Source organism: Carcharodon carcharias, chromosome 2 (genome assembly GCF_017639515.1).
Source record: "Carcharodon carcharias isolate sCarCar2 chromosome 2, sCarCar2.pri, whole genome shotgun sequence".
Classification (NCBI taxonomy): domain Eukaryota; kingdom Metazoa; phylum Chordata; class Chondrichthyes; order Lamniformes; family Lamnidae; genus Carcharodon; species Carcharodon carcharias.
This window is the reverse complement of record NC_054468.1, coordinates 184,709,381-184,736,105: the sequence shown is the minus strand read 5'-3', so window position 1 is coordinate 184,736,105 and position 26,725 is coordinate 184,709,381. Positions and strand designations below refer to the sequence as shown.

The 26,725-nt window shown below is 42.6% G+C and overlaps 1 protein-coding gene across 1 annotated transcript in view; it reads right to left on the bottom strand.

The window, feature by feature from the left end:
- vash2 (vasohibin 2) overlaps window positions 1–16,601 on the bottom strand; it is a 140,987-nt gene extending 124,386 nt beyond the window's left edge. The window contains exon 1 of the mRNA XM_041179488.1: window positions 16,095–16,601. Within this exon, the coding sequence (XP_041035422.1) occupies window positions 16,095–16,439 (345 nt within the window). The 5' untranslated portion in view covers window positions 16,440–16,601. The remainder of the gene's footprint in view (window positions 1–16,094) is intronic.
- Window positions 16,602–26,725: the final 10,124 nt, after the last annotated feature.

The window sequence follows — 26,725 nt, the reverse complement described above, 5'->3', positions numbered from 1 at the left end:
TCGATTGGTACCCCTTCCACCACCTTAAACATTCACTCCCGCCACCACTGGCACAGTATGTCTGCTGTGTGCACAACCTACAAGATGCACTGCAGCATCTCACCAAGACTCCTTCAACAGCACCTTCCAAGTCCACAACCTTACCACTGAGATGAACATGGGAAGTAGATGCTCAGGGACATCACCACTTGCAAGGTCCCCTCCAAATCGCACACCATTCTGACATGGAAATATAACACCATTCTTTTACTGTCGCTGAGTGAGAATCCTGGAACTCCCTTCCTAACAGCACTGTGGGTGTACCTATACCACATGGACTGCAGTTGTTCAAGAAGGCAGCTCACCACCACCTTCTCAAGGGCAATTAGTAATGGGCAATAAGGGAAACCCTCGCCAGAGAAGCATTCCATGAGCAAATTTAAAAATAACAATGATAGGCATAACTGCAAATTGAAGATACAGTAGAGGATCATCATGGAATGGAAAAGTGACCCTGGCTTCTTTTTTCCACTGTAAACCATCTTCACAAACCGCTCTCCTGTGTCTCTTCCACCCTCCCCTCCAACAATAAGGACAAGAAGCTCATGGACTTCTTTGTCACTAAGATCGAGACCATCTGATCAGCTGACTTTGCTGCATTCCTCACCTGACCAAACTTCCTCCAAAGCTCTCTGGACTAGCCCTGAACTCGCACCTTTCTCTAGTTTCTCTCTGGTCTCCCATCATGCCCTCCCTGAGCTCATTTTGTCCATGTGGCCCACTAAACTACTCCCACTAAACTGCTGATCACCTCCTGGCCCTCACATTAGCTGATATTGTTGACGATTGTCCTTCTTCAGGTGCTGACTCTCTCTCTCTCCTTTAAATCTGTCGACATCAAAGAACAAAAAGTACAGCACAGGACCAGGCCCTTCAGCCCTCCAAACCTGCGCCGATCATATTGCCTGCCAAACTAAAACATTTTGCACTTCCGGGGTCCATATTCCTCTATTCCTATCCTTTTCATGTATTTGTCAAGCTGCCTCTTAAACACCACTATCTATCCCCTCCTCATAAAAAAACAACCCTTGACCCCCACTGTCTTCTAAACTACGTCCCATCTCCAACCTTCTCTCCGCTCCAAAGTTCTTAAGCATGTTATCACCTCCCAAATCCATGCCCATATTTCTCAGGACTCCATATTTGAATCCCTCCATTCAGGTTTTTGCCCCTGCAACAGGACTGAAACATCTCTTATCAAAGACAAAAGCAAAAAACTGCGGATGCTGGAAATCCAAAACAAAAACGAAAATAAAAATACCTGGAAAAACTCAGCAGGTCTGACAGCATCTGCGGAGAGGAACACAGTTAACATTTTGAGTCAGTATGACCCTTCAACAGAACCAATTAAAAATAGAAGAGAGGTGAAATATAAGCTGGTTTAAGGGGGGGTGGGACAGGTAGAGCTGGATAGAGGGCCAGTGATAGGTGGAGATTGCCAAAAGAAGTCACAAACAAAAGGACAAAGAGGTGTTGACGGTGGTGATATTAGCTAAGAAATTTCCTAATAAGTGACATTAAGGGTAGAAACCTTGTTATACAGATTTTTCTTTTCCCATCTATTTCCATTATTTTTAAATGTATTTCTATCCATTGTTTTATCTCTACCTTTTAGCCTATTTCGATCCCTTCCCCCCACCCCACTCCCACTAGGGCTATCTGTACCTTGCTCGTCCTGTTTTCTACCGTTAATGTCACCTAATAGCACATTTCTTAGATAATATCACCACCTGCAACACCTCTTTGTCCTTTAGTCTATGACATCTTTTGGCTATCTCCACCTATCACTGGCCCTCTATCCAGCTCTACTTGTCCCATCCCCCCTTAACCCAGCTGATATTTCACTTCTCTTCTATTTTTCCTTAGGTCTGTTGAAGAGTCATACAGACTTGAAACGTTAACTGTGTTCCTCTCCGCAGATGCTGTCAGACCTGCTGAGTTTTTCCAGGTATTTTTATTTTTGTTTTTGTCTTATCAAAGACATCCTATGTGATTGTGACAAAGGTAAACTTTCCCAGTTCATCCTTCGACTTGTCTGCAGCTTTTGACATTGTTGACCACACCATGCTCCTCCAATGCCTCGCCGCTGTTGTCCAGCTGCTCTCACCTGGTTCCATTCTTATCTATCTAATCATAGCCAGAGTATCACTTGCAACGGCTTCTCCTCACACTCTTGCACAGTTATGTCTGGTGTCCCCCAAGAATCAATGCTTAGCCCCCTCCTATTTCTCATCTATGTGCTGTTCCTTGGCAATGTTATCTGAAGGCACAGTGTTAGTTTTCACATGTATGCTGATGATACTCGGCTCTACCTCGCCATCAACTCTCTTGACCCCTCCACTTTTGCTAAATTATCAGTCTGCTTATCTGACATTTGGCACCAGATGTGGTAATATTTCCTCCACTTAAATATTGGGAAGACTGAAGACGTTGTTTTAGGTCCCCACTTCAAGATCTGCTCCCTAGCTACTGACTTCATCCCTCTCTCTGTCAACGATCTTAGACTAAAGTCTGTACATAACATATTTGACCTTGAGATGAGCTTGTGGCCAGAAGGGGAAGTTGGGTGAACAGCAATTTAGTGGGAGTAGGGTCAAGGGAGCAGGTGGTGGGGCCCATGGACAAGATGAGCTCATGGAGAGCATGAGGGGAGACAGGAGTGGCCATCACTAAGACTGCCAATTTCCACCTCAGTAACATTGCCTGACTCTCCCCTGCCTCAGCTCATCCGCTGCTGAAACCCTCATTCACGCCTTTGTTACTTTTGGATTCGACTATTCCAATTCCGTGGCCTGCTACAGTGTTCCAATGAAGCTCAACACAAACTTGGAGAACAGCACCTCATCTTTCATCTCGGCACTCTACAACCTTCTGGACTCAATATTGAGTTCAACAACTTTAGATCGTAACTTCTGTCTCCATCTTGTTTTATCTTGTTTGCTGACTTGTTTCTTTCTTTATCCACTTATATTGCATTCAGATGGCTGCTTTATAGCCATTCACATCTCATTTGGACACAACATTTGTCTCTTTACTATACCCATTACCACTCTCTTTGGCTTTTGCACCATGAAATGTTTTGTTCATTAATCTCTCCTGTCCTCTTCCCTATCCCAAATCGTCACTTTTGTTCTTCCTGCCCCCTCCCCTCTTCTACTGGCTTAAAATTCTTACATTTCAGTCTTTCTTCAGTTCTGATGAAAGGTCATTGACCTGAAATGTTAACTCGGTTTCTTTCTCCACAGATGCTGTCAGACCTGCTGAGCTTTTCCTGCATTTTCTATTTTTATTTCAGATTTCCAGCATCCACAGTATTTTGCTTTTATCTCAATTTTGATTACTCTACCATTGGTGACAATGCTCTCAGCTGCTTACAAATTCTGAAATTCCCTCCCTACCTCACTGCCTCTCTATTTCACTCTTCTTCTTTAAGACACTCCTTAAATTCTACCTCTTTAACCACACCTGACCTACCGGGCTGAATTTCAGAGTTGGGAAAGTTTCAGACTCTGCAAACTAGACTCGGGAGAAACTGCCCCAAATGTACGGATTTTCATTCCTGGGAGGCCGGGATTAACTGGATTTGGAAGTAATGTGGAGGAGGAGGCAGGGCCAGTATAGATTACATGACTCCGTCAGCGTTAAAAGGCTAAGGAGTCCTGAGGCAGGAAGCATACGGAGGTACCCTTGGACTCACTCAAGTTCTGTCGAAGGGTCATGAGGTCTCGAAACGTCAACTCTTTTCTTCTCCACCGATGCTGCCAGACCTGCTGAGATTTTCCAGGTAATTCTGTTTTTGTTTTGGATTTCCAGCATCCGCAGTTTTTTTGTTTTTAGCATACGGAGGTGCTGCTTTCACTTGGAGGAGATGCACATATATCTGCTTACATACATGAGCCATGTTCTCTATCTCATCAATGCCTTACATTTGAGGGGGTGGGGGGGGGCAGTGGAATGGGCCTGGGTGAATGCAGGATAGCACGGTTTCAGCTCCTGTGACTCCTAAGTGACATGCTGTGCTCCCAGTCACTAACTACCCTGCTGGCTTGCTCCCTCTGAGTCATAGTGTTCTGCCATGACAGTGTACAGTTGTGACAATTGACAGTCAGATGAGTACTAACTGTACTAGTTGTCCAACTGGTTGCTGACATTGGAACATATGGTCCATCATGGTTTTCCATAAGAAAATATAGTTGTTACTGCTGCCTATTCACATTGTAATGGAGGAGAACTCTCTACCAAGTTCAGGCTGGAAAAGCTTCACAAGACACAGCCATGGAGATGGCAGCATCTTAACACCATCAGCTGTTCACAATATCCTGTATTGACTCAAGTTACTATAATGCCTCAGGAGCTGACTGATACACACTGCATTTGCCATGAATATTTGCCCTTCCACCTACCCTCTTTCCACCCATCCCTCAAGCGCCCCCCTGCAATTAAGCCTTGCCCAGGACCCTCACAGCTGCACACTGTCACTGACAGAACACTGACACAGAGGGAGCAAGCCAGCAGGCTAGTTTGTGATAGGGAGCACAGCATGTCATCTGGGAGTCACAGGAACCCAAGCCAAGCTACCCTGCATTCACCTAGACCCATTCCAACGCACCCCGCCCCCCGACCCCCCACCACCCCACAAAACATTAGGCATTGATGAGATTGAGAATGTGGCTCATGTATGTAAGCAAATATATGTGCGTGAGACCATTAAAAATTGGAAGCCTTACGTGACTTTTCTGTTTCCAATTCTCATGCCAGAATGTCTCACTGAAGAGGAACTGGGGAAGGAACAAGAGGGGCTGTGCCCCGCTTCAGCAACCAGGACATCCAGATCCTGGTGGAAAAGGTCCAGAGACAGAGCACAATCTTTCTATGCACTTGGCCGCTGGAACCTTCCCATAGCAACCATGAGACAATAGCAAGAAACAGCCACAGCCATGAGTGCAGCAGGGGCCCATTGAAAAACTTGGACTCAATGTAGGAAGAGATTCCATGTTCTGCTGCACTCAAGCAGGTTGAGTTGTCCAGCACAAGCACACAGAGTCCAAGTGATGGTTCATGTTTGAATGCTGTACCTATGGTGGGGGACCTGGCACATGCCTCTCCTACAGCATGGAGGCTTGTCCAAGCCGCTCCTGTATGTGCACACAGAAGACATGTGAATGTACACTGTGATACACTGACATATTTGAGAGGTTTCTCCCAGGCGGCACTATATATTAGGCTAACATTATTCTTTATGTTGTACTTGCTGGACAGCTGGGCCCATTATGCCAGCGAGATGGCCCAGAGTGGGAGTGGGGCCGTGAAGTTAGGGGCAATCAGGAATGTGGAGAAGACAGCCATGGGGGTAGCCAGGGTGCCTGCCTGGCTGTTCATCAGGTTTGGGGAATCGCCCATAATAGGTGCTAAAAGTGATTGTAGAGGCACTGTGGAACATGGTGGTAACGGTGGAGCTGATCCTGCTGGTTCACTGAGCAGGAGGGGATGTTGGTGTGAGAGTCAATGTGAAGGTTGGATTGCGTGATAAGGGCAGTGCGATTATTGTTGAAGGCAATGACATGTATCAGAGTATGCTCTCATAATGTAAAGGGCTACATCTTATTACCTCTTTTTGTGTCTTGCACAGGTCCCAGCATCCCTTGCTCATCCCCCCACCCCGGGCCGCCTCATTCTTCGAGCATCAGGAGAAGGAAAAGACGCCCAAGGCAGCAGCGTACATCTGACTAGCCCATTCCCCACCAACACAGAATACAATCTCATCGGAGGGATGCAGCATGCATGTAGAATCAGTGGCACAGGGTGAAGTAACTGCAATATAGTGCAGGAGGAGGTGCCTGAGTCAGAGACCTCCATGCACAGTCCCCCTCTGAGGAGGGCGGACAGCCGCAATAATGCTCCAGTTGACAAGGAGGTAGGGCCTCAGGAATCACCTTATGGGCACAGTATTTGGGACGTCAGCAGCAGATATGTGAACATCTGGCACAGTTGCCTGAGGCAATGTGAGCTCACGTATTGTGAGTGGAAGAGTCCATGGTGGCGATGAGTTCCATCTCGTCTCAGGGGCTGGACTGCATGAGCTTCGACCATGAGTTTCCTGTGTTCTTGTGAGAGAGGAGCCAATCTCATGAAGAAACATTACATCATCACTCAGAGTGCAAGCAAGAGCAGAGAAACTCTCTGCAAAGGATACAAGCCTCCCTCAGTAGCTTGGAGCAGTCCTCTCAGAGTGTGAGTGCTGGCATCCATGGAATGCAGGAGGAGCTGCATAGCCTTAAGAGGACTACACTGAGAGACATGAAAGGAGAAGGAAGTGGAGAGCCAATGGGGGTTTATTGGAATTTCTTTTGCATCTGTAAATTTATCAAAACTCCATCTGCACCATGTTTCACTGCACAACTCCTTCATATTGCTAGCCATCAAACCATGTTTGTATGCTGGATAGTTTTGGTCACTTCATGTTTGGGGTCTATTTACAAAAGGTGATATCTCTTCCCAGAATTAACGTGAACATTTTCCCCACCTTCACCATTTTCCAATATGGAACATTATGGACGTAAAAATGATTTTGTAGTAATAGAGCTAAGCTGACTTGCATGGACCTCTAACTTGCCCTCAGAACCTGTGCATGCCACAGGACACCAGAGCTATCCTGCTAAAATGTCACTCTTTTATTCCTTGTTCCTGGGAGTGTCACTTCTCATTTGCCAGAGCTTGTACCAACTTCTACAGTTTTATGGTGGGGAAGAGTTAAAATGTTACTATGGGCCTAAGAGCAATGGAATATCTTAACAATATTATGTGGAACATAGAATTAACCAAAGGAGCTTGTAAAATTTGTATAGTCACTTAATTTTCTACATGCGTGCAAATGATCAGAGAAAATAGCTAAATAATACTTCAGAGGAAAAGGAATAAGATTTTTTTTTGATCCCAGACAAAAAAATCTCTGAGATATCAAACATTATCCCACAATGACAAGTGACATTCCACAAATGACATTTATATGGTCCCAGCAAAATTGGAACCTAGAGTTTCATAGCGGAGGTTTAGATCTGTTACTTGTGCACTTGTGATCCACAGGCATAACAGAAAGTTCTTGACGGTCCTCTTGAAAGGAGTTAATCAACAAGGCCCTTGTTAATGGAAGGCAATTCAACATTGTAGAATAAGGGCCTGGCATGTATAGGGTTAATTTGGGACTGAGTACAGCATGCCCACACAGTGCTGGGAAAAAATATATAACTTGTACCTAGAGGTAAGTCTAGTGTTGGACAGAGCCATGTACACAAGCAATCATGGAGACAGCTCTTGACTAGAATCCTTTACTGTATATAGGTTCATAGTTCTTGTAGTTAATAAATACATACAGTGAACCTACTTAAGGCTATGAAGACTTCATTAAAACCTACCTAATGGTATCCAACACCCTTTGACATGGTGGCAGTGAATGAAAAAACCCAAAATCTCACAAAAAATGCAGAGAAAATCTAAAATCCTGCAAGACTAAAGAAAAATTCAAAGAAGCATTCTGACCTGAAGAAAAGCTCCAGAAGCAGATGCACAGAGGAAAATCACCACGGAAAAACTCCAAAGAAAGGCTTGAAAGCTGAAGGTGGAAATATAAAATTCCTCATTGCAGTAAAAGACTGTAGGATTCCTTGGAAGTCCAGCTACAATTCCCAGAGTGCAGAGTCAGCAAACTTAGCAGGGGTGAGCTAAAACTTTTAAATTCCAGGATAAAGCAAGTCCTGAGAAAATTTTAAATAGTTCAGTGGTCAGAAATTGTCATTTAAAAATTCCATTGGAAAAATCAGATTCCCAAGTCGACGCCCGAGCACCAAGCTCAATCCAAAAGAAAAAAAACAAAATTAATTCATTAATTCAGAAGAATTGTGACTAAAGAAGCAACTTTAAAGACCTGCAAAGGCCAGGATTCTACGCTCTTGTGATCTTAAGGCATAGTGTTGAAACAGGGATGCCTGCAGCTGGTCTATGAAAGTAGCCATTGTTTACAATATTTTCAAGGCTGAGCACGAGTGCCATTGCAGCGGGAGCCCACCAAGACCAGAAGCAAGGCTAAAACCTTTGTCTTCAAATGAACAGTCGCTCCATCTTGAATTTCAGCAACAACTTAATGCTGAACCTACATTTTAAAACTTTTAACCATGGATCAAAAATCCAACTCACTAGATCAGTTTGAACTCATCCATGGGCCAAGCCTACTGAAAAATTCGAAATCCTGGAAAAGAGAATTTTTAAACTACTGAAGTATGTCAGGTCCAAATAGAAAGTCAGAAGAAGTCCAGATTAATACCTTTTTAGACTGGTTTGATGAACTTGCTGATGAAGTAACCCTAATGCAGTACATTGATGAATCCTCAACCAGCTTTGATGAAATATTAAAAGCCTTTGGCAAATATTTTAATCTTCAATTTGTGGAGTACACAGAGCTTAGAAAGAGGCACAGAAAATACCCAGTAAAGCACTGAAAGGAAAAAAGACAATACTCGAGTAAACCAAATGAGGGCACCAATGAGGCAGGGAACTTTCCAGAAGTCTCAAAAATATATCTTTTTGGAAATCCTGACACATTACCTGAACTGCAGCAGCAGGTGACAGTGCAGAGTGAGCAACTGGCTGTGAAGAAACCCAAAATAAACAAACCCTGCAAAAGGAAAATAAAATAGGTTGGAAATGTTTATATCAGGACTGGATTTGAAGATTTGAAACTCAAGATTCAAGATGAGTGTATACCCTTGGAAATATATGAGGCACTAAAGTCATTAATGAACCAAACTGTTCAAGATCTAAACAAACAAATTTTTGAGGTGTCACAGAGGTACAAGAAAGAGACTACAGAGCTGAAGAAAATGTTTGGCCATTTGCAAGAAAACTTGGAAAAACATTACATTTCCAAAAAGATATATGTAGAGATAAAAGTAGCGAACTTAGAATGGCAAGAGAATGTAGAAGTTCTCACAAAAGTATGTGAGCAGTCTCAAAAACAATTAGCAGAAGCACAATTACAGGATGCGAGCTTGAATAATAGCACTGAGGAATTATACTCCGTCAAGGTCAGTGTAGAGAATCAACTTTCTTGAACGAAAGGTAAGTTTGACAAGGAAAAATGAGAATTAATTAGAACACTGGAATATTCCTCACAGGAAGTAGAACACTTGAAAGAGGGCTTGAAATGCTTAAATGATGAATTTGTAGAAACAAATTCAATAAAAATGGACCTTCAATTAAAACTTGATGAATTAATTCTCTGGTAAGCATCGTGTAAAAGGCTGGGAACAGGAGGAATTGCTGATGAATCAGAACTGTTGCTTAAAAGCAGAATTAACAACCAAAACTGATGAACTTCTTGAGCACTGGCCCAATGTGAACAACATGAAGGATGAGATGGGCAGTATGGAAGAGCAAATACAGACCTTAAAAGCAGAAAAGGTGAATTCTAAGGAACAGATTGAAGATCTAATGAATGAAGTGAAAGCATCTACTGAGCTGTCAGTGACCATGGAAGGAAGATTCCGAAAAGAACTGAATACCTGGGCACAGTTGCTAAACTTATAGGAGTTCCACAGAATTCCCTGAAACAAAAACAACTCAACTTATTAGAGTTGTTGCTGAGCTGAATGAAAAGATCTCTCCTCCAACAGTAGTATGAACAACATATGGAATGATTGGTTATAAGGCCTCCAGACCGCCTGAACCTATGAACTCAGGCTTGAAGAGGGGAGATGGGGTAGTAATAATGATGTAAGTACATGGGGTAAACTGGAATAACTTGAAATGCATTAGATAAGGACTAAGTGGTGGGGGAGGTGTAGTATAAGGGTCTGGCACACATCGGGTTAGTGTGGGACTACTGTAATACATTTCCCCTTCTTCCCTCTTTAAATTGCTTTCCTGCTCTGCCTGTCCCCTGTTCAATATTCCAGTCATGCTGTATTCCAAGGAAAATATCTACTAATGCACCCATGACAGTCAGCAACTGTTTTGTGCCAAGGCCTTGAATAACTCTTTCAGTACCTGCCACAATACTCTCTTAAGTATAGATCTGAATTTTTATCTTGGCAGGCAGGCACGATTGGCAGGCCCGGGATCAGCCAGGAAATGGACTTCTGAGTGCAATCAGCCTCCGACCGCGATTTCACATTGCTGGCCAACTACCGGCCAGCCAGTGTGAAGCACTCACTGAAAAGTTCAGCGCTGCCGGGGTGGGGGCAGGAGGACGGTGGGCAATTATGTCATCGCAGGCATGGGCGAGCACCGTCAGAACGCTCGCTGAAGGCAGAGAACTGCCTCAGGGAGCTGCAGACCCAAAAAATGTTCCAATAAAAATTTAAAAGCAGAGAAAAAATGTTCGAGCATCATAATCAGGCACCTGAATTATAAAATGCTGCCCGCAGATTTTTATTTTTATTTTATTTCATAACAGAAACCTAATCACGCCCTAGGATGAGGTTTCAGGAAAAATGTAAAGGCCACCTGACCAATTTGCCCATCCGCCAACATAAGGTTGGACAGGCGATGATAAATGGTGGACAATTCCGTCGTTTTTAGTCTTTCCTGCTGCTGAATACATGCAAGGTTAAGAGAAGGCATTAGCTGGAGCATTGGCTGATGGCAACACTGCCATCAAATCAGCATTGCATGCTGATCAACGTCATGATCTGCCTGCTCTGCATATTTTAGGTAGCCATTCATTAAGGTACTCACCAATATGGTGGCTGAGCTGATTTAGCCCCAAAAAAGTGTGACTCAAAAACCACTTTGGAGGTCTAAGGGAACTAATATTGCCCAAAAAATGGACACAAACAATCACACTTTTTTGGTCTTCAATTCTGAAACATTGGGCTAAATTTTAGGGTGGGTTTCAAGACCCCGATTTCAGTGTGAAATTCCGGTCCTGAGCCCACATTTGTCAGCAGCAGGACTGGCTCAGCAGTTTTATCACAGGCGGCCAATCTGGCAGCCATCCAATTAAGGACAGTGTGCAGGTTCCTGATGTCGTCAGTCCAATCAGAGGGCCAGCAGCCCTGACGCCTCAGCAGCAGCACCGGGAGACCTGGGCCTTGTTGAGATGGGTTGCAAACCTCAAGCCTCCAGCCGGTAAGTTAAAAAATGTGAACATTCAGGGGCTGGGAGTCAGAGAGGAAGTACCTCCTGGGAGATTGTTATAGCCTCAGCAGCTCCCTTCTCCGCCCCATTTATCCCCTACTCTCTGCTTTCTGTCCGCTAACTAATCCTCCATTATGCAGTACCTTTTCGAATGCCTTTTGGAAATCAAAAAATTCCACATCTATTGGCTTCCCTTTTTCTACCCTACAAGTTACATCCTCAAAAAACATCAATGGATTTATCAAACACAATTTCCCTTTCGTAAAACCATGTTGACTCTGTTACAGTATATTATGATTTTCTATGTGCATTGCTGAGACTTCCTTAATAATAGATTCCAGCATTTTCCCAACAACTGTTGTGAGGCTAACTGATATGTAGCTCTTTATTTTCTGTCTCCTTCTTAAATAGCTGTGTTTCATTTGCTAACTCCAAATCTGCTGGGACCATTTTAGAATCTAAGGAATTTTGCAAAATCATGACCAGTGCATCTGTATCTCTTTTTGAGTAACTGACCTCCTCGTGCATTATTTGCTCCTGAACCACAATAACTAGATGCTGAATTTCTCCACTGACTGCAACTGAAGCTAAAATAGGATAAAAGAATGAGCAAAAAGGCAAAGTGTGGGGAAGCTATCAATTCAGGATCTTTACAATATTATTTATTGTTATCAAAGGGGTCCTGTTAGCATACCATGTTTAACAACAATAACAATTTGCATTCCTATAGTACTTTAAAGTAATGAAAAACCCAAGGTGTTTCACAGGAGCTTAGTCAAAAAAAACATTGATCCAAAGAAGAAGACATTAGAGCAAGTGACCAATTGCATGGCCAAAGAAGTAGTATTTTAAGGAGCATGTTAAAAGAAGAAAAAGAGGTGGACAGATTTAGGGAAGGAGTTCTTGAGGCGACATAGTTATGGGCATGGCCCATGATGCGGGGGTGAAGGATGTGTGGGATTGCACACGAGGCCATAATTGTAGAAAGGCAATTTCTTGGAAGGTTGGATGAGATAGGAATGGCAAAGGCCATGTAGGGATTTGAGTTTGAGGATGAGAAACTTAAAATGGAGCTATTTGTGGTTCAGGATCCACTATACATCAGCAAGCACAGGATGATGAGTGAATGGTACGTGCTGTAAGTTAAGATATGGGAACTGGGTTTTGGATGAACTTAAGTTTATGGAGGGTCAAAAAAATAAGTAAAGGAGCATTGGAATAGTTGAGGTTGTCGAGGTAATGAAGGAAAAACACTGAATTGCATCCGGAAATATTGGGTTTTAAAAATAAGACCTGAATTTTTTAAAAATCCACACAAGCCACTGGCTGCAATGCTGCAGGGTGACTCCCTAAGAGGTAATGGAACCCCACCCTGTTGCCAGACAAGGAACTTCTAAAGACATCCAGAAACTAATTGCTCCCTTCGGTAGAGACAATGGGACATAATGGGAGATGAGTATCATCTCATCAAGAAATCCTGTGAGCAATGCCCAGACAGATTTGTGAATTTGCCACACAGTACCCCTGCAAATTGCCATTTTGCAGGTATCCCAATCTCTCTCCCTCTCTACCGAATTCAACACTAGTGGAACCCCAAAACCGACAAACCAGAATCTTTGGGTCTGGGGAAAAGTTGTCAGTGAAAAGGGATCCTTTTTAGACTAGTTATTGTTGCGACCAACAGAGGGGAGGGTGCTGAATAAAGACAGGGAGCTAGTTTGTCCCTCCTCGCCCAGGGCATAACAATTTGGGGGTGTCCCAGCCAGACTGTGGCAAATTGATCTCGTCTGGATCAACAACTTTGGGAAACCTCAACTGGGGGTGGGTCGTAACAAGGTGAAAAGAATTACAGATGTGGGTCTCAGCAGTATATGGGCTGAGACAGGGGTGGACTCGGGTGATATTATGGAGGTGGAAGTAAACGGTCCTGGTGATGGGTTGGAAATCGTATCGGATGCTCAGCTCAGGTCACATAGGATACCTATGTTATGAGCAGCCTGGTTCAGCCTGAGGCTGTAGCCAAAGAGGGCAATTCAATTATTAGCTAGGGAATGCAGTAAGTAGCAGGAACCAAAGTCAAGGCTTTGGATTTCACAGAATCACAGAATCACAGTGCAGAAGAGCCCATCAAGTCTGCACCAACACATGAGAAACACCTGAGCTACCTACCTAATGCCATTTACCAGCACTTGGCCCATAGCCTTGAATGTTATGATGTGCCAAGTGCTCAACCAGGTACTTTTTAAAGGATGTGAGGCAACCTGCCTCCACCACCCTCCCAGGCAGTGCATTCCAGACAATCACCACCCTCTGGGTAAAGATGTTTTTTCTCGCATCCCCCCTAAACGTCCTGCCTCTCACCTTGAACTTATGCCCCCTTGTGACTGACCCTTCAACTAAGGGGAACAGCTGCTCCCTATCCATGCCCCTCATAATCTTGTACACCTCAATCAGGTCGCCCCTCAGTCTTCTCTGCTCCAACAAAAACAACCCAAGTCTACCCAACCCCTCTTCATAACTTAAACGTTTCATCCCAGGCAACATCCTGGTGAATCTCCTCTGCAACTCCTCCAGTGCAATCACATCCTTCCTATAATGTGGCAACCAGAACTGCACATAGTACTCCAAATGTAGCCTCAACTCTATACAACTCCAGGTTCTATACAACTCCAACATGACCTCCCTACGTTTGTAATCCATGCCTCAATTGATAAAGGCAAGTGTCCCATATGCCTTTTTCATCACCCCACTAACATGCCCCTCCACCTTCAGAGATCTATGGACACACATGCCAAGGTCCCTTGTTCCTCAGAACTTCCTAGTGTCATGCCATTCATTGAATATTTCCTTGTCAAATTACTCCTTCCAAAGTGTATCACCTCATACTTTTCAGGGTTAAATTCCATCTGCCCATTTGACCATCCCGTCTATACCTTCCTGTAGCCCAAGACACTCAATTGTACTGTTAACCACCCAGCCAATCTTTGTGTCATCCACAAACTTACTAATCCTACCCCCCACATAGTCATCTATGTTGTTTATATAAATGATAAATAATAGGAGCCCGAGCACAGATCCCTGTGGTACACCACTGGACACTGGCTTCCTGTCATTAAAGCATCCTTTTGTCATCATCCTCTGCCTCCTACAACTAAGCCAATTTTGAATCTACCTTATCAAATTACCCTTTGCCTTCTTTATAAGTCTCCCATGTGGGACCTTGTCAAAGGCTTTGCTGAAATCCATATAAACTACCCTTATCTACATCTTTCCCAATGTTTAATTGGAGGAATGTTTGGTTCATGACTGCGTGTTGGATGAACAATCTGACAACAATGGAGGAGTCAAGAAAGGTGGTGGTGCAATAGGAGTTGGGCATTGTCAGCATCCACATGAAACTGGACCTTCAGCTTTTGGATGATTTTGTCCAGGGGCAGCATGTAGATGAGAAATAGGAATGGGCCAATAATAGATCCCTGGGACACTCAAACACAGTTTGCAGTTATGTAGAGCCTTTAATGTGGTAAAAGCATCCCAAGGACGGAGCATTAACAGATGAAATTTGAAACTGAGCCATATAGATACATTAGAACAGGTGGCCAAAAACTTGGTTGAAGAGGTAAAATTCTAAGGACTGACTTAAAGGGGGAAATTTCAGAGCTGAGGGCTTAGGCAGCTGAAGACATAGCCATCAATGGCAGAGTAATGAAAATCAGGGTCACTCAGGAGGCCAGAATAGGAGGAGCACAGAGATCCTGGAGAATTGTAAGGCTGGAGGGAGTTAAAGATAGGAAGCGGTGAGGCCATGGAAGGATGGATTCCAGAGATAAAAGTGCACAGCAAGAGAAGTCATAGGAGGTGATTCTCTGGCTATTACTGGTTAGGTATAAATTGAGCATTTGTTATATAATAGCCTTTCCTTATTCAATTGTCCATCTAAAATTTCTCTTCTTTAAATTAGCCATTGCTCTGCCTATCTTATTTAAGTGTTCTGTTTCAGATATATGTTGAACTCCAATAACACGCGGAACATATTAAAAATATCAAGCAATGCAAAATTTCACATGCAAAGCTTAGTTGTCACACTTACTTACAATCAACACTGCAAATTTGAATTAAAGAACATTTGAGACCACCTATTTCTTGGTTATAAACATGGCTCACAATTCAGATGGGAGAAAATAGGCACATTGATTAGTTGCACACTAATAACGATTCTGGTAGTTCAGCAGAAAAGGCAAATTAAGTTGTATATGGTCTTAACCAATAGATTAATATCACGAACTATTCCTCAGGACTTATAGGTCCAAATTGCACACACAAAAAAAACAATGTAAGATCTAGGTTGCCAACCCACTGTTGTCAATGCATCAATAGATGAGCGAATCCACCTCATATAAACGTTATTTTGCTCATTTGAGTGTAATGCACGTTCCCACTTAGATAAACGTGGAATTTATTTTCATGACATTTTATTACACTTTTAGAATTGCCACTTAAGTGAAAGTTCATGGACAATATTTTAAACTGTTTTCTGAATGTCATTCTTTGTTCTAACTTTGCCCAAGTGACTAAAAAATGTCACACTGAAAGGCTCCAATCTTATTGCTACATAATAAACAAGAAAACGAAAACATAATGAGACACAGTAACATTCATTCCGATTTGTCGGTGCTTCTCTAGTAAACAAAACAATCAATGCCAATTTATCCATTTTCAAACCAAGAGAAGAATTTCTAATTATGAAGTTAGTAGACCCACTAAAATCGATTTCCTCCACCAAGGATTTATGTACTAGAAATTAATTTGTCCAAATCACATGCATGATTGCTAAATATGCGAAGCTCTCATGATAATAGAAAGGACAACCTCGTTTGCCCACCAGTAAAATGCCACTACCTGCACAGCCAGAGGCTTTCACTTACACGGGGTATAAATGTAGCTTTCCGTATACTCTCCTCCATCTCCTTCCCTCCTGGGTGTATTTTTGCTACATGCATCCACATTCTTTGCCAAGTTCGCTCATCAATTGGGAAGCCACTTTTATTCACATAGAAAAGCACACCACCATCTTTCTCGTCTTCTTCTCCGGAAGATTTGCTGGCATTATTGCTCGAAGCTGTTCCCGGATTTACACCTGTAGTATTAGCAGCTTTTGATTTGGGTTGCTTGCCTACTTTAACACCAACGCTCTTGCCACTAACGCCTGTCATGTTGATATACCCTGCCCCCCCGATTCCCTTCCCCTGCCCTTTGAAGACAATGTTCATCTATGATGGATTCATAGCAGCAAAATGATTTTAATTGATTGCTTCCATATTCCCTGAAATTGCAGTCTCAGCAATTCCCATTATCTCAATCCGTAGTCAGCGTCTCTACCCTGCTTGATACAATCCTGATTTTGTTACTCCGTTACCCAGCAGTCGGTAAGTTTCACTCATTCATATTGGCTGACCTCACGAGCTGGTGGGTGTGGCCATGAGTCATCCGTGCGGTCACATCGGCTCCTGCCATCGAATGAAGCGGCAATAACAGCATTCGCAATAATTCTATTGGCCGCGAGTTAATTGTAAGGCGGAGCTAAAAGTGAATAAATAAAAATTAATTAAGATCTCTCGCAAAGCCCTATTATGACCTCGCGTTGTACAGTAAATGGAAGCCCAAGTCGTCTGTAACATACTGAGGGTCGGTTCAGTGTTCTTTACAGTGGGTCTACGCTACTGCCACCCGCTGGCTTCCTCTTTAGTCAGACAAATAATTTTCTATTGTATATATAGATATATATATGAAAGATTGGATATTCACTTTGGGTTTCAATATAGATTCTTAACGAAGGCATAATGCTGCTTATTAAAGGAACAGCAAATCATATATGACAATAATAACAATTAGAAATATACAAATCTATACCGTCACATTTGTGGGCAGTACACATGGTAAATTAGGGATTATGCTTTTATAAGAGTGAACGCATGAATGGATATGAATGGATATGAAAAAAAAATAGTTTGAGGGATATGCTAAGAGACAATGGCATGCTAATTTAATGGTTTTTGGAAATAAAAGAATGGTTTTATGACCTACTACATAAAGTTGTTTTCCTCAGGTACAAATTTCACATATTAATTGATGGGCTACCGGGGAACAGCAGGATAACAAATCGGCAACACTGCCACACCTGTTTAGAGAAATGCTTTAAAATTTGGACCTAAGGAATATAAAAATTGAGAAAAAATTGAATTAATGTACATCTTCCCTCTTTATTAACTACTTCTGTTGAGGCTCTTAGTTTTATCATGAAACATCACATTAGAAGGCCAGTCAGCCTACCATACTTGTGCCAACTCTTTGCAAGATCCATCCCATTAGTCCCACCCTCCTGCTCTTTCCCATTGCCCTGAAATGTTTTCCCTTCAACTATTCATTGCTTTTTCATTGTATATATCAATAATTTAGGCGTAAATATTGAGGGCATGATTTAGAAATTCGTTAATGGTACAAGAAAATGGCTGTGTGATTGATAGTTTGGAAGAAAATTGTAGACTGCAGAAAAATATCAATGAACTTTGCAGATGAGCAGAAAAGTGACAAACAAAATTCAGGCCAGGGAAGTGTGAGGTAATGCATTTGGGGAGGGCAAACAAGGCAAGGCAATAAATGGTAGGATAACAATAAGTGCATGGAGCTCATCGGCTTCTTAGTCACCAAGATTGAAATTATCCGATCAGCTACCTCTGTCACTCTCCCCACCACCCCTTCCACTAGCCCACCTTGCCAAACTTCCTCTAACACTTACCCCTTCCCCCACACCACCCCACCTTCAGAACCAGCCCTGAACTCACACCTTTCTCTATTTTCTCTCTTATCTCCCCTCAAGCCCATTCTGAGCTCATCTCGTCCATGAGACCCATCTGCTGTTCCCTTGAATCTATTCCCACTAAACTGCTGATTAACCAAATTCTCCTCCCTCACCCCCCCCCCCCTCAGAGTTTTGCCTCTGCCACAATACCGAACCAGCACTTATCAATATCACAAATTGACAGTCTCTGCGACTGTCACAAAGGTAAACATTCTCTCCTCATCCTTCCCAACCTGTCTGCAGCCTTAGACATAGCTGACCACACCTTCCTCCACCAACACCTCTCCACTGTCGTCCAGCTGGGTGGGAATGCTCTCGCATTCTTATCTATCTAATCATAGCCAGAGAATCACTGGCAGTGTCTTCTCTTCCTGCTCCTGCACCATTATCCCTGGTGACCCCACGGATCTATTCTTGGCCCATCCTGTTTTTTCATCTGTATGCTGCCCCTTAGAGATATCATCCAAAGCACAGCATTAGTTTTCACATGTACTCTGACAGCACCCAGTTCCACCTCAGCACCACTTCTGTCCACTCCTCATTGTTACTAAATTATCAAACTGTTTATCCAACCTCCAGCACTGGATGAGCAGAAATTTCTTTCAAATAATTATTGGGAGGAATGAAGCTATCATTTTCAGACCCCGCTCCAAACTTGTTTCCTAGCTACTGACTCCATTCCTCTCCCTAGCAACAGTCTAAGATTAAGCCATTCTGTTCACAACCTTGGTGTCACATTTGACCCCGAGATGATCTTCTGACCTCATATCTATGCCATTACGAAGACTGCCTATTTCCACCTTGGTAATATATCACCTGACTTCACTGTCTCAGATCAACTGCTACTGAACCCCTCATTCATGCCTTAATTATTTCTAGACTTGACTATTCCAACTCACTGCTGGCTGATTCCATATTCTACAATCAGGTAACTTGAGGTCATCCAAAATTCTGCTGTGCATATTTTAACTTGCATGAGGTCCTGTTCACCAATCACCCCTGTGCCTGCTGACCCACACTGGCTCCCAGTCAAGCAATGTCTTGACTTTAAAATTCTCGTCCTTGTTTTTAAATCCTTCCATGGCCTCACCCCTCCCTATCTCTGCAATCTCCCCCAGCTCCACAACATTCCAAGATTTTTGCACTCCTCTAAAGTTGTTCTCTTGAGCAGCCTGATTTTAATTGTTCCACCACTGATAACCATGTTTTCTGTTGCCTAGGCCCTAAAGAATACAACTACCCCCACCACCCCTCCCCCCAATACACACACGCGCACACACACACACACACACACACCTCTCTGCCTCTCTACCTCAAGTTCCTCCTTTAAGACATTTTTTTAAACCTATCTTTTCGATCAAGCTTTTGATCAACTGACCTACTATCTCCTTATGTGGATTGTCATGTTTTTTCATAATGCTCCTGTGAAGTGCCTTGGGATAACTTATTATGTTACAGGTGCTATATCAATATGTGTTGATGTCATTTTTGTTGATATTGTGAAGAGTAGAGGAAAGAGAGGACATCAGAGTACACACCCAGATTTCTGAATACTAGAGTCATAGAAGGTTTATGGCACAGAAGGAGGCCATTCTGCCCATCATGTCCATGCCACCTGAAAAAATGAGCCACCCAACCTCCACTTTCCAATATTTGGTCTGTAGCCCTAGAAGTTATGGCCTTTCAGGTGCACATCCAGGCAACTTTGAAATAAGTTCAGGCAGAGAGTTCCAGACCTCTACCATCCTCTTGGTGAAAACATTTTCCCTCATCTCCCCTCTAATCTTTCGACCAATCACTTTAAATCTATGCCCCCAAATCACCGACGCTTCTCTGCTAAGGTAAATAGGCCCTTCCCACCACTCTATCCAGGCCCCACATAGTTTCGTACATCTCAATCAAATCTCCCCTCAGCCTCCTCTGTTCCAAGGAGAGCAACCCCAGCCTATCCAAGCTTTCCTCATAGCTGCAATTTTCCAGTCCTGGTGTCATGATAAATATTTTTATTATATTATTGTGGTTTATTGTAAAGTAGGTTTGTAGGAATAAGTAAAGTTGGATCTGTGTGTGCAAGTTTGAAGTCATCAAAAGAAGCTAGGTGCTTGACATGCTAATGAATAACCATGGATATTGGTTTAGCGTTTAAGGTGTGAAGGGAGTTTGCCTTTTTAGAATAAATGAAGGGATATTTGGATTTCAAAGGGATCTTAGTCTGTTTACAACTAGCCAGATAAACAAGACTAAGAAATGTGTTTACTTTTCCCAAAGATTACTGACGGTATTGGTAACATGAAAGTTTTTATGTTATGAGGAAGATACAGTTTCAAAGACTTATGGAACAATAGAATTTACATATTAAGAGAGAAACATATATAAAGGAGAACGAAAGGCTGTGTCAGAAGGCCATGTAAGCCCTAACATAAGTGTGTGAAATAGCCTTAATGAAGCCTCCAACATTTATACCTAAGTCTGCTATATAACGAAACTGGCGTTGGGGAAAAGCCATTTGAAATTCCACTGTCCAGGGTTAACTTTCTAAGTTGGATTTAAATCTAAAACTTATTTTAGACCATTGCCTTAAAGGGAGTGTAACTGGGAGTCAGGTTAATTAGGAATTTTGGGAGCTATTATAGTAGTAAGTATTTGTAGTCTTATGCATGTGCTTGAAACCTTTTATATTTTGTTAATAAATATTTTGATGTAATTTTTAAAATCTCTAAAGGTCTTGGACTTACTACTCCTGAATTCAGTTCACATATCTCATAATAAATACAAATTGAAAAACATTTGTGATAGCGCAGCCAAGTTTCCCTTGTGGATTTGGTTCACCTGACACACATCATCTGCCATGTCATAACACTGGCAATATCCTTGTAAATCTCCTCTGTACCCGTTCCAATGCAATTGCATCCTTTCTGTAATGAGGTGACCAGAACTGCACTCAGTACTCAAGATGTGCTGATCTAGCATTTCATACAGCTCCAGCATAACCTCCCTGTTCTTACATTCTATGCCTCAGCTCATGAAGGGCAGGATTCCATATGACTTCTTAACCACCTTATAGACCTGCACTGCTACCTTCAGGGAACTGTGGATATTCACTCCAAGGTTCCTCATTTCACCTACACCTCTCAGTATCCTTGCATTTATTATGCATTTCTTTACCTTGTTTGATTTCCACAAATGCATCACCTCACACTTCTCTGGGTTGAATTCCATTTGCTATTTTTCTGCCCACCTGACGACTCCATTGAGATCTTCCTGCAGTCTACAGCTATCCTTCTCACTATTAACCATGCAGCCAATTTTTGTGATATCTGCAAACTTCTTTATATTCCCCATAATTTACATCCAAATCATTAATAGGTACCACAAAAAGCACCTAGTAGTGACTCCTATGGAACTCCATTGGAAACAGACTTCCAGTCTCAAAAAGACTAACAACAATTACCTTCTGTTTCTAGCCACTGAGCCAATTTTGTATCCAGCTTGCTACGTTCCCCCTGAATGAGAAGCCACTGACAATGGGAGTGGATACTGGTACCTCAACTCCGGTGGTAGGTGGTAGGAGAGCACACTTTCAGGCACCTTAATGAAGGAAGACAGCCAATAAACTTGGAGCAGACAACTCCCATTAACTTACATGGGAGAACCTATTCAAGTAAAGGGCATCATCTCTGTCCCAGTCTCTTACAAGTGACAGACAGCCCAACTACCTGTAATAATAGTGAAAGGAGAGGGATCCAGTCTTTTAGGTCAGGATTGCCTACCGACAATTAGAACTGGATAGCACATCGAGAGAATACACAACTATTGACACACACAAATCTCTCTATCAGTACACTCATCTACCCTTTGGAGTCTTGTCAGTGTGCATTGTTTTCCAGAGAACAATGAAGAGTCTTTTGCAAGGTCTCCCACAAGTGGTAGTATATTTGGGTGATGTTCTCATCACTGGGCCAATGGAGACCGAACACTTGGTCAACCTGGAGGAGCTGCTATGAAGGTTCCTGGAAGTCGGCGTATGGTTCAAGAAGGAAAAATGCACATAAGAAGCCCAGGAGTCACTTATCAAGGTCACAGGATGGATGCGCTGGGTTTACATCATCTGGAAGATAAAGTTCAGGCAATAAAAGATGTACTATCACCATCCAATGTAACAGAACCCAAGTCCTTCCTGGGTATGATCACTACTATAGCTGCTTCTAACCCAACCTACCAACTGTTTTGGCACCATTACACTCGCTGCTAAAAATAATAACCGCCATTGGTCATGGGGTTCACAATTGTCATGGGGTTCACAACAGGAAGAAGCCTTTGTGAAAGCAAAGAAATTGCTGCAGTTGTTGTGTTTATTGATACATTACGACCCATCAAAAGAGCTACTATTAACATGTGATGCCTCTTCTAATGGTGTAGGAGCAGTGTTTTCACATAAAATGGAAAATGGATCAGAAAGATCCATTGGATATGCCTTGAGAACCCTTTCCCAAGCCAAGAAGGCTATTCTCAGTTAGGAAAAGGATTATCAGTAGTACTTAATGTAAAAAAGTTTCACCAGTACCTACATGGACAACATTTTACCATTGTGTTGGACTATAAACTATTAATGGGATTATTCAACGAGGACAAGGCCTTCCGCCAAAAGCATCAGCAAGAATACAACGCTGGGCTCTGACGTTATCTGCGTATGAAAATACTTTTATGTACCGCCCTGGTTTACACATTGCAAATGCAGATGCACTTAATTGCATACTGTTACCAAGGTAGTATTGTAAATATTCCCATTCCACAAGAATTAGTGATATTATTGAATTTCTCAGATTCTTCGCCTGTAATATTGTCCAAAGTCAGTGGGCAGAATTTTCTGCCTACTGGGCGGGCAGGCCCTACCCAATCTCTGGTGGGCGGGGAGCCGATCCCCACCGGAGAAGCGGGCCCCACCGCCATTTTAAGTGGGTGGGCCAATTAAGGCCCGCCCAGCGTGACATCCGGCGGGAAGCGCTATGCGATTCCTGTGCAGGCGGGGGAGGGGGGGATTCCCCAAATGTGAGAATGCGCTCTTTCACGCATGCGCATGAAAAAATGCTCATCTCCCTGAAGCTAAGTGCTGCCTCAGGGAGATCGCTGAAAGTTGTACAAACATTAAAAATAGAAAAAAAATCCTTAACATGTCCCCCTCATGTGACAATGTCACACGAGATGGGACATGTTAATAAATTTCACAAAAACTTTATTATATTTTTTTAAACCCGACATGAAACCTCATCCTGCCGGTGGATGAGGTTTCACGTTTTTTCTTTTCCTGGCCTGTCTGCCAACCTTAACTTTGGACAGGCAGGTCCTTTAATTGTTTTAATGATCCTGTCAATGGTCTCAATTGGTTGATTTGGCTGTGCCCCCACCTTCCTGAAAGTTTAAATGGGTGGGATGACGTCAGGGGTTCCCCCAACATCATCCCGCATCATTTTGTGCGTTGGCGAGCAGACCTCGCCCCCTGCTCACTGACGGCAAAATTCAGCCCAATGACTTTGTTTTGCAAGGATGGCCAAACTCACTTGTATCTGAAGAATTGAGACCATTCCATGACAGAAACAATGAATTAAGCTGTCAAGACAGAATTGTGTTGTGGGGTTCAAGGGTTGTCGTACCATCACAAAGTGGAAAGCCACTGGTGACAGAGCTCCACAGTGCGCATCCAGACATATCAAAGGTGGAAATGCTCACACAAAGCTATGTATGGTTGCCAGGCATTGACAGTGGCATTGAAAGCATGGTCAAGCACTGTATCTACTGTCAGCAACAACAGAAGTTACCTGTTTCAGCTCCCCGGCATCCATGGGAGTGGCCTGGTCGACCCTGGGTTTGATTACGTATCAATTATGTATGACTATTCTCAGGTACAATGCTCTTGTTAATTATGGATGCACATTCAAAATGGATGGATCTGTACGAAGTCAAATTGCCAACATCGAACACAATTATTGAGACGCTATGTCACTGTCTCAATATACATGGCCTACCTGAAGTTGTTGTTTCTGATAATGGTACAGCCTTTACCAGCACTGAATTTCAGAAATTTATGGACCTGAATGGAATCTGACATGTTAAAACTTGGCATCCCTCATCGATTGATCTAGTCAAAGGGGCAGTATAAACTTTTAAGTCTGGTATGAAAAAGCTATCAAAAGATACTCTAGAATCTCGACTTTCATGGTTTCTCTTCCATTACTGTACAACATTCGACTATGGGTTCAACACCGTCGGAGATATGAATGAAATGTTGTCCGCGTACACATTTATACTTGGTGTTTCCGAATTTAGAGGGGAAGGTAGCACAGAACTAGAGTAATCAGAAATTTAACAGTAACATATACAGTAAGGCTTGCATATTCAGTATAAGTGACACGGTGAACATGTGAAATTTTAGCAGTCAACCCTGTTGGGCTCCAGGAGCCATTGCTTCAGAGACTGGCCCATCATCTTTCCAAGTACAAGTGGGAGATAGAATCATCCGTAAGCACATAGATCACATCTGTGCCAGAGAGACATTCCAACAATTAACTGATCGACCTGTGGTTAATGTTGAACCGTCAACTTCTGAGATATGTGATTGACACAGATCAGACATTCCAGATGTTTCAGAAGAGTTGCCAAATCATGAACTGCCTAGTTCTGATGATTTGTCTCATAGTGCAGCTTCAGATCCTGTCAATTCTGTTCAGGAACCTCCAGTGGTAGAGGTACATCGCTCTAGCCATTTAGGAAGCACACCTCAGAGACTTGATTTATAAGCACCTGAAATTGTATATATGTGTTTTGGGTTGTTTAATTGTTTTTCTGTAGAGTAATTGTAAAAAACTAAAGGGGGAGGAAACATGGTAACTGGATGTATAGTTCCTCCCACCTGTCAATCACAGGCCATGTGATGTGTTGCAGGGGCTCCAACCAGTGAGTTCTTAGCGTGAGCAATCTGTGGCACGGGGCTTTTCAGATGAGAGATCTGGTTGAGCGTGCAAACACTGAAAATGTAATAAAGTTTAACTGTCTCTTGATGAAACCAGTATAGAGTCATCACAATACCCATTCTCCTTACTCTTTATCTCCTACATCCCAACTGATTCCCTACCCATTTCAAAAGGTTGCTTCAATTCCATGATTCCATTTTTCTCAAAGTCTCTTGTGGAAAACCTTATCACGTACTTTCTGGGAGTCCATATAAATAACATCCATAGACCTTCCCTGATCTACCACATTAGAGACATCCTCAAAAAGGCCCAACTAGTCTGTGCCAGTGTTTATGCTCCACTTGAGTCTCCACTCATCTTTTCTCATCTAAATCTACAATCCTAACTACTTACTTCTTTCTCTCTCAAATGCGTGTCTAGTTTCTCCTTAAATGCATCTATGATATTCACTTCAATCTCTCCCTCTGGCAACATTCTTGGGTAAAGAGGTTGCTTCTGAATTCCCTGTTGTATTTCTTGCTGACTATCTTTTATTGATGGCCTCTAGATATGGTTTTCCCCACAAGAGGAAACATTCCCCCTGTATCCATTCTATCAAAACCTTTCATAATTTTAAAGCCATCTATTAGCTCTTCACTCAGCCTTCTTTTCTCAAGAGAAAAGAAACCCAGTCTGCCAATCCTTTCCCAATATGTATGGCCAAGCGTTTCTGGTATCATCCTTATATACCTTCTCTGTACCCACGCCAGTGCCTCTATGAGCTTATAATATGGTGACCCGAACTGCATGCAATTATCTGTGCGGTCTAAGCAAGGTTCAATACAGGTTTAGCATAACATCCTTACTTTTCAATTCTTTACCCCTAAAAATAAGGCCTAGTGTTTGGTTTGCCTTTTTATGGCCTTGCTAACCTGTGGTGCAATGTTTAGTGATCGATGTGTTTGTATTCCAGGATCCCTTTGCTCCTCTACCACACCTGGAATCGCATATTCCAAGTAATGTGACCTCCCTGTTCTTCCTACTAATACGTCCTATGACACATTTATCTGTGTTGAACATCATTCTCCAATTATTTGCCCATTCTGCAACTCTAGTAATGTCTTCCTGTAACTTGTTGCAGTCCTCCTCAGTATTGACTATAAACCCTCCACCCCAATTTGGTATCTTCCACAAATTTAGAAATTGTATTTCTGATTCCAAAGTCCAAACTGTTGAGGTAAATTGTTAATAGCAGTGATTCAAGCACTGATCCTTGTGGAACACAACTTCCCACCTTCTGCCACTTTGAATAACTATCCTTTACTCCCAGTGTCTGCTTTCTGTCTTGAAGTCAGCCGGCAATCCATTCTGCCACTTGTTCCCTGACTCCACATTCTCTAACATTATTCAATGGTCTATTATGGAGCACCTTATCGAAGATCTTCTGAAAATTCAGATAAATTATATGCTACATTACCATTACCTACTCTCTCTGCTACCTCATCAAAAATTCAATAAGGCTCATCAAACAAAATTTTCCCTTTTGAAATCCATGCTGACTATTCATTATTATATTCTCATTTATAGTTGTTCTTGTATTCTCTCCTTTAGTAAGGATTCCATTATTTTTCCTGCCACTGTTGTTAAACTGGCTGGTCTGTAATTGGAAATGTTCAGTTCCCCTTCTTAAATTAAAGAATTACATTAGCTATCCACCAGACTTCTGGCACTATACCTTCTTCTGACAAAT